Source organism: Ranitomeya variabilis, chromosome 1 (assembly GCF_051348905.1).
Source record: "Ranitomeya variabilis isolate aRanVar5 chromosome 1, aRanVar5.hap1, whole genome shotgun sequence".
In the NCBI taxonomy this organism is placed as follows: domain Eukaryota; kingdom Metazoa; phylum Chordata; class Amphibia; order Anura; family Dendrobatidae; genus Ranitomeya; species Ranitomeya variabilis.
In genome coordinates this window covers 1106650602-1106663615 of record NC_135232.1, presented here as the reverse complement: position 1 = coordinate 1106663615, position 13014 = coordinate 1106650602, and the positions used below count along the sequence as shown (strand labels likewise).

Genomic DNA, 13014 nt, shown 5'->3' with positions numbered 1-13014 from the left:
CGATGGTAGGCGAGAGTCTGATATGTTGTGGTAGTGAGTTCCAGAGTAGAGGTGATGTGCGAGAGATTTCTTGTATGCGATTGTGGGAAGAGCAGATAAGAGGGGAGTAGAGAAGGAGATCTTGTGAGGATCGGAGGTTGTGTGCAGGTAAGTACTAGGAGACGAGGTCACAGATGTATGGAGGAGACAGGTTGTGGATGGCTTTGTATGTCATGGTTAGGGTTTTGTACTGGAGTCTCTGGCAATGGGGAGCCAGTGAAGGAATTGACAAAGGGGAGAGGCCGGGGAATAGCGGGGGGACAGGTGGATTAGTCAGGCAGCAGAGTTTAGAATAGATTGAAGGGGTGCGAGAGTGTTCGAGGGGAGGCCACAGAGCAGGAGGTTGCAGTGGTCAATGCGAGAGATGATGAGGACATGGACTAGTGTTTTTGCAGATTCTTGGTTTAGGAATTTACAGATCCGTGAAATATTTTTGAGTTGAAGGTGGCAGGAAGTGGAAAGGGCTTGGATATGTGGTTTGAAGGAGAGATCAGTGTCAAGGATTACCCCGAGGCAGCAAGCTTGTGGAACTGGGAAGAGTGGGCAGCCGTTTACTGTAAAGGATAGGTTCGTTGGGGGGGTCGCGTGAGATGGGGAAAGATGATGAATTCTGTTTTGTCCATGTTAAGTTTTAGAAATCTAGCGGAGAAGAAGGATGAAATAGCGGACAGACATTGCGGGATTCTGGTTAGTAGGGTGGTGATATCTGGTCCAGAGATGTAGATCCGTGTGTCGTCGGCATAGAGATGATACTGAAAACCGTGAGATGCTATGAGCTGTCCCAGGCCAAAGGTGTAAATGGAGAAGAGCAGGGGCCCTTGGACTGAACCTTGCGAGACTCCGACAGATAGGGGGTGAGGTGAGGAGGTGGTGTGTGAGTGGGAGACGCTGAATGTCTGGTCAGTTAGGTATGACGAGATCCAGGATAGGGCCAAGTCTGTGATGCCTAGGGATGAGAGGGTCTGTAGTAATAGGGAATGGTCCACTGTGTCGAAGGCAGAGGACATGTGTAGGAGGAGGAGGATAGAGTAGCGTTGCTTGCTCTTGGCGGTTAATAGGTCATTGGTGACCTTAGTTAGGGCAGTTTCAGTGGAGTGGTGTGACCAGAAGCCAGAATATAAGCTGTTGAAGAGGGAGCAAGAAGAGAGATGGAAGGACAGTTCAAGATGGATGTGTTGTTCCAGTAGTTTTGAGGCATAGGAGAGAAGTGATATAGGGCATTAACTAGATAAAGAGGATGGGTCAAGAGAGGGCTTTTTGAGGATAGGTGTGATTGAGGCATGTTTGAAGCTTGAGGGGAAAACACCAGCTGTTAGTGATAGGTTGAAGAGATGGGTTAAGGTTGGGATGAAGACTGTGGCGAGGTTTGGGATGAAGTGGGATGGGATCGGGTCAAATGCACAGGTGGTGAGATGCGATCTTGAGAGTAGAGTGGAGAGTCGATCTTCTGTAATAGTGGAGAAGTTGGTTTTGGAGGTGGAGGGCTGGGAAGTTGGGAGGAAAGACTCTGGGGGTTGTTGACCAAAACTGTCTCTGATGTTATCAATCTTCTGCTTGAAAAATGAGGCAAATTCTTCAGCTGAGATGAAGGGAGGGAGGAGGTGCTGGGGGACGGAGGAGAGAATTGAAAGTGTTGAATGTTATGAACTATACTTTTGGGCTCCCTCTTGTGGTCACTCGCGGTATGGCTCTTGGATTCTCTTTCCTCAGGTTGGTAGTCACCTGTTCGTTAAGACTCTGGGTGTTTCTATTTAAACTTCCTGGAGTCTTAGTCCATTGCCTGGCATCCATGTAATCAGTCCTTGTCTGGTTGCTCTTGTCTACTGGTCCTGATTTTTGCAACATAAGCTAAGTCCTGCTTTCTTCTTTTTTGTTTATTTGTATTATTCAGTTTTTTGTCCAGCTTGTTCATAATGTGATTCCTGATTTTGCTGGAAGCTCTTAGGGGGCTGATATTCTCCCCCCATACCGTTAGTCGGTACGGGGGTTCTTGGATATTCAGCGTGGATATTTTAGTAGGGTTTTTCGCTGACCACATAAGTCCGCTTTCTATATTTCTGCTATTATTTAGTGGGCCTCTCTTTGCTGAATCTAGTTCATACTTACGTTTGTCCTTTCCTCTTACCTCACCATTATTATTTGTTGGGGGCCTGTATCTACTTTGGGGTATCTTTCTCTGGAGGCAAGTGAGGTCTGTATTTTCTCTGAAAGGGTTAGTTAGATCTCCGGCTGGCGCGAGACGTCTAGAACCAACGTAGGCACGTTCCCCGGCTGCTATTATTTGTGGGCTAGGATCAGGTATGTGGTCAGCTCAGTTACCACCTCCCTAAGAGCTAGTTTTTATGTTTGCAGACTTTGCTGAAGACCCTGAGATCCTCTGCCATTAGGATCACAACAGTTGAATAACTGTTTAGGGTTGTGAGACAGGGAGGATATGAGAGATGAGAAGTAAGTTTGTTTAGCTGTGGCGAGTGTGGTCTTGAAAGTAGTGAGGGACTGTTTGAATGTGATGAAATGCTCGTTGGAGTGGGATCTTTTCCATCTTCGTTCAGCATTCCTGGAAGCTCGCCTCAGTTCTTTGGTCAGGCTGGTGTGCCAGGGCTGTCTGTTGATTTTGCGAGCTTTGGTATGTGTGATAGGGGCAAGAGATTCCAAAACTACAGCTATTGTGGTGTTATATAGAGCGGCAGCATCATCCGCATTGTGTAGGGAACTTATGTCTGTGAGAGGGAGGAGGGATTCAGAGAGTGAGTGTAGATCAAGGTGTTTAAGATTTCTGCAAGGGTGTGCAAGTTTGTTGGGTGGGGATTGTATACAAGGAGTGGAGAGGGAAGAGAATGTAAGTTGTGGTCAGAAAGAGGAAGAGGTGTGTTAGAGAGGTTAGATAGGGATCAGAGGCGGGTGAAGATGAGGTCCAGTGTGTGACCATCTTTGTGGGTGGCTGTAGAAGACTATTGAGTGAGGCCAAAGGAGGAAGTGAGAGATTTAAGTTTAGTGGCAGCTGAGAGGGAAGTGTCAATAGGGATGTTGAAGTCGCCCATGATGATAGTGGGGATGTCTGCAAAAAGGAAATGAAGTAACCAGGTGGTGAAGTGGTCAAAGAAGGTGGTGGCTGGTCCTGGGGTGCAGTAAATGACAGTCAGTTGGAGGTTGGAGGGGGAGTAGATACGCACAGAGTGCACCTCAAAGGGAGGCAGGGTAACAGAAGGAGGCAGTGGGATTGGGGTGAAGGAGCAGTTATCTGACAGGAGAAAACCACTTCCTCCGCCATGCTTGCTGCTGGGGCGGGGTGTGTGAGAAAGGTGAAGCCACCATACGAAAGTGCAGCAGGAGAGGCTGTGTCAGAAGGGGTGAGCCAGGTTTCGATGATGACAAGGAAGGAAAGTTTGGTAGTAACAAAAAGATCATGGATGTAGGAAAGCATGTTGCAGACAGAGCAAGCATTCCACAGAGCTCCTGTTAATGGGACTGGGGAAGCAGGGGCTGGGCGAATGGGTATAAGGTTAGAGAGGTTACGGAAATTTGTGATAGAACTGACTGTGGGGATGTGGTGAGGAGGACCAAGATTTGGAGAGATATCACCAGTAGTGAGAAGGAGCAGAGAAAGTGTTAGCAGGTGGGAGCAGGAGAGGGTATGGGGTGGCTGTCTGTGCTTGGAGACAGAGGATTGTATGTTGAGGAAAAGTTCAGAGGAGGAGGTGAGATGGATGGGGAGGATTGAAGAAGAGATGAACAGTTCCTTACTAGGTGTAGGGATTAGGGGAGTTAGCAGAAAGTGAAGGATTATAGGGGTGAGAGTGAAAACAAACAGAAAAATTGTTTACAGTGACTGACCAGTTACCTTCAGTTTCCTTCTGGTTCCATTCTGTTTTTAATTCTACAGTAATCTTCACACTTTTATGACACACTAAGGGTATGTTTCCACGTTCAGGAAACGCTGCATGTTTGACACTCCCTTTAGCCGCAGCGTCAAACACGCAGCGTCCAGATGTTACAGCATAGTAGAGGGGATTTTATGAAATCCCGTCTCCATTATGCATTAAAAGACGCATGCGGCAGACCGGCGGAAACGGACATGTGGCGCGTCTTTTAAGAATGCAGCATGTCCTTACAGTGCTGAAACAACGCAAGGACAACACAGGTGTCCTGCCAGTGACCTCAGGGGCAGATTTGGTCAGGATTTTACCTGCATAAAATCCTGACCAAATCCTGATGCAATCCTGAATGTGGACACATACCCTTATAGGATACACACTGCAGACTAAAATCTTTGCAGACTTGAGCTTTGCAATATATGTGCTACAAAGTGCATTCAGGTGTGAAGCAGGGGAGTGGTCTCTGTTCACCTTGGTAAGAGAATTAAGAGAGGACCAGATGCATATAATCAATCCAAAGTAAACAATGTCATAAATAACACTGGGGTAAAGCTGGGGTTAGTTGAAAGATCTACCATGTGAATGCTAGGAGCAGAGGAAAGTCTGTGTGGAAAGTTGGGTGATGTACTATATGCACTTCATAGATAGACAAAGCCGGAGAGCTGGGTGGATGAACATACCATGTGAATAGTCTGTTTATTTCCTTTGTGTGTATTGGAACAACACAAAATAGAGGCAATCAAGGCAAATTGGACATAATTTCACACAAAACCTCAAAAAGCGTTGGCACCTTTCCAAAATTGTGGGTAATCAACTTTGTTTCAAGCATGTGATGCTCGTTTAAACTCACCTGTGGCAAGTAGTAGGTGTGGGCAATATGAAAATTGCACCTAAAACAAGTGTAATACATATAGTGGATGACTCAGGAGTCTTTTTGTGTAGAGCAAATACACTACAGAACACAGCTTATAGGTGAAAAAGTCTATAATATAAACACACAGTGTTGCAATACAAGTGCTGAGGAAATCTCAAAGTCCATAAACACTGAGTGTACATATTGAATGAAAACTTAACAAAGTCTGTTGGAATCCTCAGAGGAAAACGCAAACAGTGGAGCAGTCTGTGAAGCACAATTTACACTTAAGGATGCTAGAACAAGTAAGTCCTTGTCTGGTCCATACACGGAGATGTATAAATATTAATAAGCAAGTCCATAGGTTATGTGGATATATATATATATATATATATATATATATATATATATATATATATATATCAGATAACCCAGAGGGGCCTAGGTAGGAAGTGTCAGAACAGTCCTGTGCTACACATCTATCTAATCGAAGGAAGAGACAGGGCAGTAACCCACTTACGTGTTAAGCAAATGCAGTTGGGGCCGAGGCACAGAAGGAGCAGCACAAGCAACCAGAAGCAGACGGAATACTGGTAACAGGTATATCCAGCAGAATCTCAGAGAGTGCGAAAAACAGGATATCCACACAAGTTTGCATGAGTAGATAAGAAACCAGGAAACCACCAGGAACAGGACACAGGCAGAATACTCTAGCACTGACTAGAGGCTCGGTGGAGCTATAAAGCAGGAAGACAAGGCGCACATGAGACAAAAGACGCCATCTTGAAAGAGAGCATGAATGCCCAAAAGGTAATCCAAAAATATTCAGAGTCCTGACAACAAGAAAAAAAGGGAAGTCGTTGACTCAGTCTTTGCATTGTGTGTTTGTGTGCCACTCTAAGCATGGAGAACAGAAAAAGGAGAAGAGACCTGTCTGAGGACTTGAGAACCAAAATTGTTGAACAGTATCAACAATCTCAAGGTTACAAGTCCATCTCCAGAGATCTTGATTCCTTTGTCTACGGTGCAAAACATAACCAAGAGGTTTACAACCAATGGCACTATACCTAATCTCCCTGGACATGGACAGCAGAGAAAAAAGGTTGCAATGCAGGATAGTCCGGATGGTGAATAAGCAGCCTCAATCAAGTTCCAAAGAATTTCAAGCTGTCCCGCAGGCCTGGGGTGCATCAGCCAACATCCTTCTGGGAAAGCATCTTGTGTACAGATGAGACCAAGGTAGATCTTTTTGGTAAAGCACATCATTCTACTGTTTACTGAAAATGGAATGAGGCCTATAAAGAAAAGAACACAGTCCCTACAGTCAAATATAGTGGAGATTCAAAATTGTTTTTGCTTGTTTTGCTGTCTCTGGCACTGGGTGTTTTTACTGTGTGCAAGGCATCATGAAATCTTAAATGGAACCTGTCATGTCCTTTTTGTGTATAAAACTGCCCCCAATGTTTTGTTAGTGATGCTATGTGCATCCTAGATATCACTGAATGAAATATTCCAGTTGTAAATCTTTATTCATTACATTGAAATGTGTGGCTTCTATATACTATGTGGCTGTGCTATATACTATGTGGCTGTGTTATATACTACGTGGCTGTGTTATATACTACGTGGCTGTGCGGGATTTCAACCACGCTTTGCTGATTGGTCACGCTCGGCTGGCCGCGACCAATCAGATATATTGGCTTGGAATTTAACCCCCACTTACAGCATGACGTACATACATATTCTAGAATACCGGATGCTTTAGAATCGGGCCACCATCTAGTATACAGTATATATATACAGTATATATATTATATAACGTACAAAAGCCGAGTAGGTTAGGGTTAAATCCTTACTCTACAGGGCTCTGATTATTTCTATGGCTGCAGCCACAAATGCGTTTCTTACTGGACCTCTCAATCGCGGATGCTTCGCACATTGGTCCCTTTTACACTTTATATTTTTAGGACGTGGCTCCTCATATTTAATGTCACATCATAATAAGTACAGCTCTGCTGCGGACGCTGATAATAAAAGCAGTTATTTTTCTGACTCCAAAGACAAAATTAGGAAAGTGCTCACGCTGCCAATTATAATAAATCAAATGAGTCAGTTCAAAAATAAGGGAGTTCTGTTACTCCGAAGCATGTGATATCAATTTCCTAAGTAGCTTCATAAAAATATGATATTAAGTGCAGTCTTCTCTCCACAACCCTTGTTATAAAGGAGCTGGGATGATGGTAAGTACATAGAGAGCCCGAAAAAAAGAAATCGATGATCCATCAGATCTTTAATGTGTTTATTTAATTCTTTACGCCTTCACTATGATTATTCAGAAAAAAAAAAGAATTAAATTACAAACTCAAAAGTTGTAGGTTCTGGTTAATTTTCTACATATTATTACTACAGCTAATTTTTTGATTTTTAGAATAAGATTTCAATATTAACTTTGTGTTATGAGAGATAATAAGATGTTTTAATACATTATTATTTATTTTTAAGAAAGTGCACTTTGCGTTAACTCAAAAAATCTGCTAGAAAATGACATTGCACATTTCCATGTTTTCTAAGGAGAAGTATACAGTAAATCCTTCCTATATATTTCTATTATATCTCATCCAATTTTGGCTTTGGCTAAAAAAACTGTATGAAAAATTGCAGTGGAGTTTTTGCAAAAGTTAGAGCCTTTAGAGATCATTCACACCGTCGTATAAATTAGACGAGTACTACCCAATTTTTTATTGGATAGAACACGAACCGATGTTCCTCAATGGGACAGTCATGATGACGGATTTTTTTGACTTTTTTGTAAAAACAGTCGCTGCGGTTTCTCTCTGAAATCAAATGACTGAGAAAAAAATCAGATGCCTCAATTTGGCATCTGATTTTTATGAATAAAGTGCAATTATGTATAGCATATGAAATAGTAAATGGTCTTTAAAATGATTAACCCCTTAACATCCAGGGGTATTTCAGTTTTTGAATTTCTGTTTTTTGCTCCCCTCCTTCCCATAGCCATAACTTTTTTATTTTTCTGTAACTATGGCCAGTTGAGGGCTTGTTTTTTGTGGGACGAGTTGTTCTTTTGAAGACACCATTGGTTTTAGCATATCAAGTACCAGAAAATGGGAAAAAATTTCAAGTGCGGTGAAATTGCAAAAAAAAGTGCAATTCCGAAGTTGTTTTTCTGAGAAAGGTTATTTTTTTTATTTAAATGATCAAAAAAATCCAAAATTTGATAGAAAATAGAAAAAATGGCACTTACATTTTTAATGATACCCTTTTGGTGTATATATGGTCTTTTGATTGGCCGTTATTGCATTTTGTTTCAATGTAGCGGTGACCCAAAAAAACATAATTCTGGTGCTTTTAATTTTTTTCTCGTTATGCTGTTTACCGATCAGGTTATTTATTTTTTTATATTGATAGATTGGGTGATTCTAAACTCGGTGATCCCAAATATGTGTATATTTAATTTTTTTATTGTATTATTTTGAATGGGGCGTATGGGGGCTGATTTGAACTTTTTATATTTTATTTTTTCAACATTTTTAAAAACTTTTTTTAAAACTTTTTGCATGCTAAAATAGTCTCCATGGGGAGACTAAAAGCTGCAATACTTTGATCACCTCTGCTGCACACAGGCGATGATCAGATCGCTTGGGTGTTCCAGAAATGTTCACCTGCTATGAGCGCCAACCATAGCAATCTGGCTATGATAAACATAGAGGTCTGCTGCAGACCTCTGGTTGTCGTGATGACTCATCGGTGACCCACAATCATGTGACGGGGTCACTAATGGGCAGGATTAGTGACACGCTTCCTGTAAGCGCAAGTTAAATGCCGCTGCCAGAGATCGATAGCGGCATTTAACTAGTTAACACCCGTGGGTGGATCATGATTCCACCACCCGCAGCTGTTGCAGGCACATGTCTGCTGTATAGATCAGGTGTCATGTGCCCGGAAAGGTGCGGGCTCAGCGCCAAAGCCCACACCAAACAGGGGGGAGTTCGACATGGGTGTACTATTACGCTACATGTCAGAAAGGGGTTAATAGCTGCTGCTGTAAGAAAAAAAATGGATTGGACATGGCTGACAAGTGAGAAAAAAAATCTGACGACTTATCTGGATGAAAATCGTATTGATTTTTCTATTGACCCTAGCTCTGTGCAATAAGTTTTTTTAAAATAACAGTTATTAATCTTTTAAAGGACCATTTACAGCATCCTGAGTTACAGAATTGTAATGTATCTGTAATAATTAGATGCTATACTCTGGCCTTTTGATTTTTCTTCTCGCACCTATCTGATTTCACAGTGAAATTGCAGCATGCTGTGAGTTTTTTCACAGACATATTCTGTCAGTGAAAGAGATCTGTCATCATCACTGACCCATTGAATAACATTGGTCCGAGTACTGACCGATGAGAAATCAGATAGCACTTCCGTCAGACTTGGTTGGCAGAAGCCCACCAGTAGCATTGATTTTTGGGGCCTATTGTTCACCTACATGCAAAAATAACCTTACACTAGTACACAATTTATTTTTGCCTCTATATAATATTAATTTGGCTAGCTTGTTTAATGAATGATTAGATGATACCTTTTTCTGCAAATTGTGAATCAAGGTATAATAGCACTACTCGTTTGCACTCTAGCCACTTCACAGCGGCCTACCGGAGGATTCTCTAGCTCCCCTGTGGGCCAGTACTTCACAGCGGCCTACCGGAGGATTCTCCAGCTCCCCTGTGGGCCAGTACTTCACAGAGGCCTACCGGAGGATTCTCCAGCTCCCCTGTGGGCCAGTACTTCACAGAGGCCTACCGGAGGATTCTCCAGCTCCCCTGTGGGCCAGTACTTCACAGAGGCCTACCGGAGGATTCTCCAGCTCCCCTGTGGGCCAGTACTTCACAGAGGCCTACCGGAGGATTCTCCAGCTCCCCTGTGGGCCAGTACTTCACAGAGGCCTACCGGAGGATTCTCCAGCTCCCCTGTGGGCAAGTACTTCACAGAGGCCTACCGGAGGATTCTCCAGCTCCCCTGTGGGCCAGTACTTCACAGAGGCCTACCGGAGGATTCTCCAGCTCCCCTGTGGGCCAGTACTTCACAGAGGCCTACCGGAGGATTCTCCAGCTCCCCTGTGGGCCAGTACTTCACAGAGGCCTACCGGAGGATTCTCCAGCTCCCCTGTGGGCCAGTACTTCACAGAGGCCTACCGGAGGATTCTCCAGCTCCCCTGTGGGCCAGTACTTCACAGAGGCCTACCGGAGGATTCTCCAGCTCCCCTGTGGGCCAGTACTTCACAGAGGCCTACCGGAGGATTCTCCAGCTCCCCTGTGGGCAAGTACTTCACAGAGGCCTACCGGAGGATTCTCCAGCTCCCCCTGTGGGCCAATACTTCACAGAGGCCTACCGGAGGATTCTCCAGCTCCCTTGTGGGTTAGTCTGAACCTACGTGACTTATCTGATTTATATGCTGGTGCGAACAAGCCTTGAAGAAATGTGCTTGACATTCCTATGCTCATTGATGACTTTGAGTGCAATGTTAGTACTTGCCGATAAAATGTCTGCAAATCTTTACAATCTGTATTTGCAAACCATTAGAGTCTCAGTATATGATGAACAAATTAGAAACGTGACTCATAAAGGAATCCGTGTGGGTAGGGGGAGGATAGATTTTTGTGGAAAGCAAATCTGTTTATATTTCTTTCTGCCCACTATATTGACAACTCGCCCAAAACAGGTGAAAATCAATAAAACTGCAGATTACCAGTGCCAGGACATCTGTGGATGAGAATCACAATATATTCTGGTCTGCTAATTTATGTACGTAATTTACAATGTAGGCATACAGTTTATTTGGCATTCATTTAACTGGAGTACATACATTACTCACGCTGATCTCAGATTACATAATATTTTAGCCCAAAGCTTCATTCCTATTTCTACTCCTCCAGTTCAGAAATCTCACAGCAGAATTTGCTTTTTGAATTTTGCTTTTATGGTATTCATTGTAGGGTTCAAATGATATGTGAACCTGATTCTTCAGATCTGTGTGATTACGGTGATACCAAACTTATACTCACCACCCTTGCCGGCACCGTTGCCGCTGTGTCAGCAGTCGCTTTCCCAGGGGCTCTCAATCGGTGTTGTGACGCCTTCGGACAAATCAATCATGAAGCAGAAGTCTCAGCTTCAGCTGATCCTGGACTTACTCTTCATGTTCGATTTGTCCAAAGGCAGGGACAACATGATGCCAGCACTGATTGGGTGCCAGCGTTATGTGTCCACACACCGCACAAGAGCCCCTGGAAGAGCGAATGCCGACACCATGGGAAAGGCGCCAGCACAGGAGGTGAGTATAGGTTTTATTACTTTTTCAGGACCAAACGAGAGGTATAACAAGATGTTATCCACGTAGTAGACAACGTCTTTAACTAGTTCAAGATCAGGCAATTAAGCCCCGTTTTAGACCACGAAAATTTTCAGGGCTCTTCGTACATGAGGTTTAAAGAGTTGTAAGAAATGTTTGCAGCTTTTTTTGTGATATGCTTTTTTCATACTCTTGTCTTTAATTTTGTTGGCAATATCGGAAGATATCAGTGGAAAAATATAGAAACTACATGTTATTTTTCATATTTTATAATATGACCACAAAGGACCACTAAAACACATTTAAAAATCCTCCTATTTATAACATTTATTTGTATATGTATATATATATATATATATATATATATATATATATATATATATACACAGTTTGTTTTTTTACAAGGGCGGGGGCTAGTAACAGCAATATAGATTGGCAGTGGCTTTTAATTTATTATGGTATTTATTTCCCATTCATTTATTTTTCACCTATTGTTACGGCTAGCGGAACGCACCGAATAAATAGAGATGTTTTTATTGATATTGGTGCGTTCGCAGCCCGGGGTCCACCCTGCAGGAGTACCTGCTGCTAGCAACGGCGGCACGATATGGCGGTACGGACTAACTCAGTTACTTCACCGAGTAGTCATGAAAGAAAAGCACTGTGCCCTGTTAGGCTTCACAGAGGCACAGGCTAACTGCCCACACAGAGAGCAGTCAGTGGTCACGCATGCACACAAAACTCCTCGCCGGAGGTGCCAGCATTCTAGGGGCTTATTTCAGCCGGGTCCCTGAACACATACTCTCGTGACCACACTGGCGCAAAGCACTTAACAAAGAACAATACTAGCGCCTGGCCGTGCGGTCATGCGAACCTTAAATAGCTGCAGCACGTACAGGACCTTCCTAGAAGGACCAATGAGAAGCTACGCCAGAGTGTGAGCACCTACAGGACCTTCCTGAAGGGGCCAATGACCTTAGCTGCAGTATCAGATCATGTGACCCTCGATCTCCACTGAGAGATCTTACTCTGGGCATGCTCAGAACGAGCAAAGCAGGACTTAGTCCCAGAAGCGTCTGCTCGCCGCTGCCCAGCACCGACTTCAATGGCAGAAGCAGGAAAGGCAGCAGTAACTCTTAGCACAGAGTCAGACTGAGCGAGACGCTGGGACTGACGTCTCCGCTGAGCAGGCTCCACTGCAGCAGGAGAAGAATGGGAGACCGCAGCGGAGATGGACCAAGATTCCCCCTGTGCAGAGGAGGGAACTCGACCCCTAACACCTACTTCACATTTTCCGCCCCCCACAAGATCTTAACCCCTTTACCCCAAGGGTGGTTTGCACGTTAATGACCGGGCCAATTTTTACAATTCTGACCACTGTCCCTTTATGAAGTTATATCTCTGGAACGCTTCAATGGATCCCGGTGATTCTGACATTGTTTTCTCGTGACATATTGTACTTCATGATAGTGGTAACATTTCTTTGCTATTACTTGCGTTTATTTGTGAAAAAAATGGAAATTTGGCAAAGATTTTCATGCCCTTAGATCACAGAGATATGTCACACAAAATACTTAATAAGTAACATTTCTCACATGTCTACTTTACATCACCAGAATTTTGGAACCAAAATTATTTTTTGTTAGGGAGTTATAAGGGGTTAAAAATTGAACAGCGATTTCTCATTTTTACAACACCATTTTTTTAAGGACCACATCACATTTGAAGTCTCTTTGAGGGGTCTATATGATAGAAAATACCAAAAAGTGACACCAGTCTAAAAACTGCACCCCTCAAGGTGCTCAAAACCACATTTAAGAAGTTTATTAACCCTTCAGGTGCTTCACAGGAATTTTTGGAATGTTTTAAAAAAAT

The 13014-nt window shown here is 43.4% G+C and overlaps 1 protein-coding gene across 2 annotated transcripts in view; it reads left to right on the top strand.

Annotated features, from left to right (window-relative positions):
- The window catches only part of SLC2A9 (solute carrier family 2 member 9), a 466623-nt gene that overhangs the window by 24080 nt on the left and 429529 nt on the right, over positions 1–13014 (top strand). The window contains exon 1 of one of the 2 annotated variants that reach the window (XM_077280149.1): positions 4983–5072. The exons of the other annotated variant lie outside the window; for it this stretch is intronic. Within the exon in view, the coding sequence (XP_077136264.1) occupies positions 5061–5072 (12 nt within the window). The 5' untranslated portion in view covers positions 4983–5060. Of the gene's footprint in view, positions 1–4982; positions 5073–13014 lie in introns of those variants that run through there. 2 annotated transcript variants of the gene reach the window in all.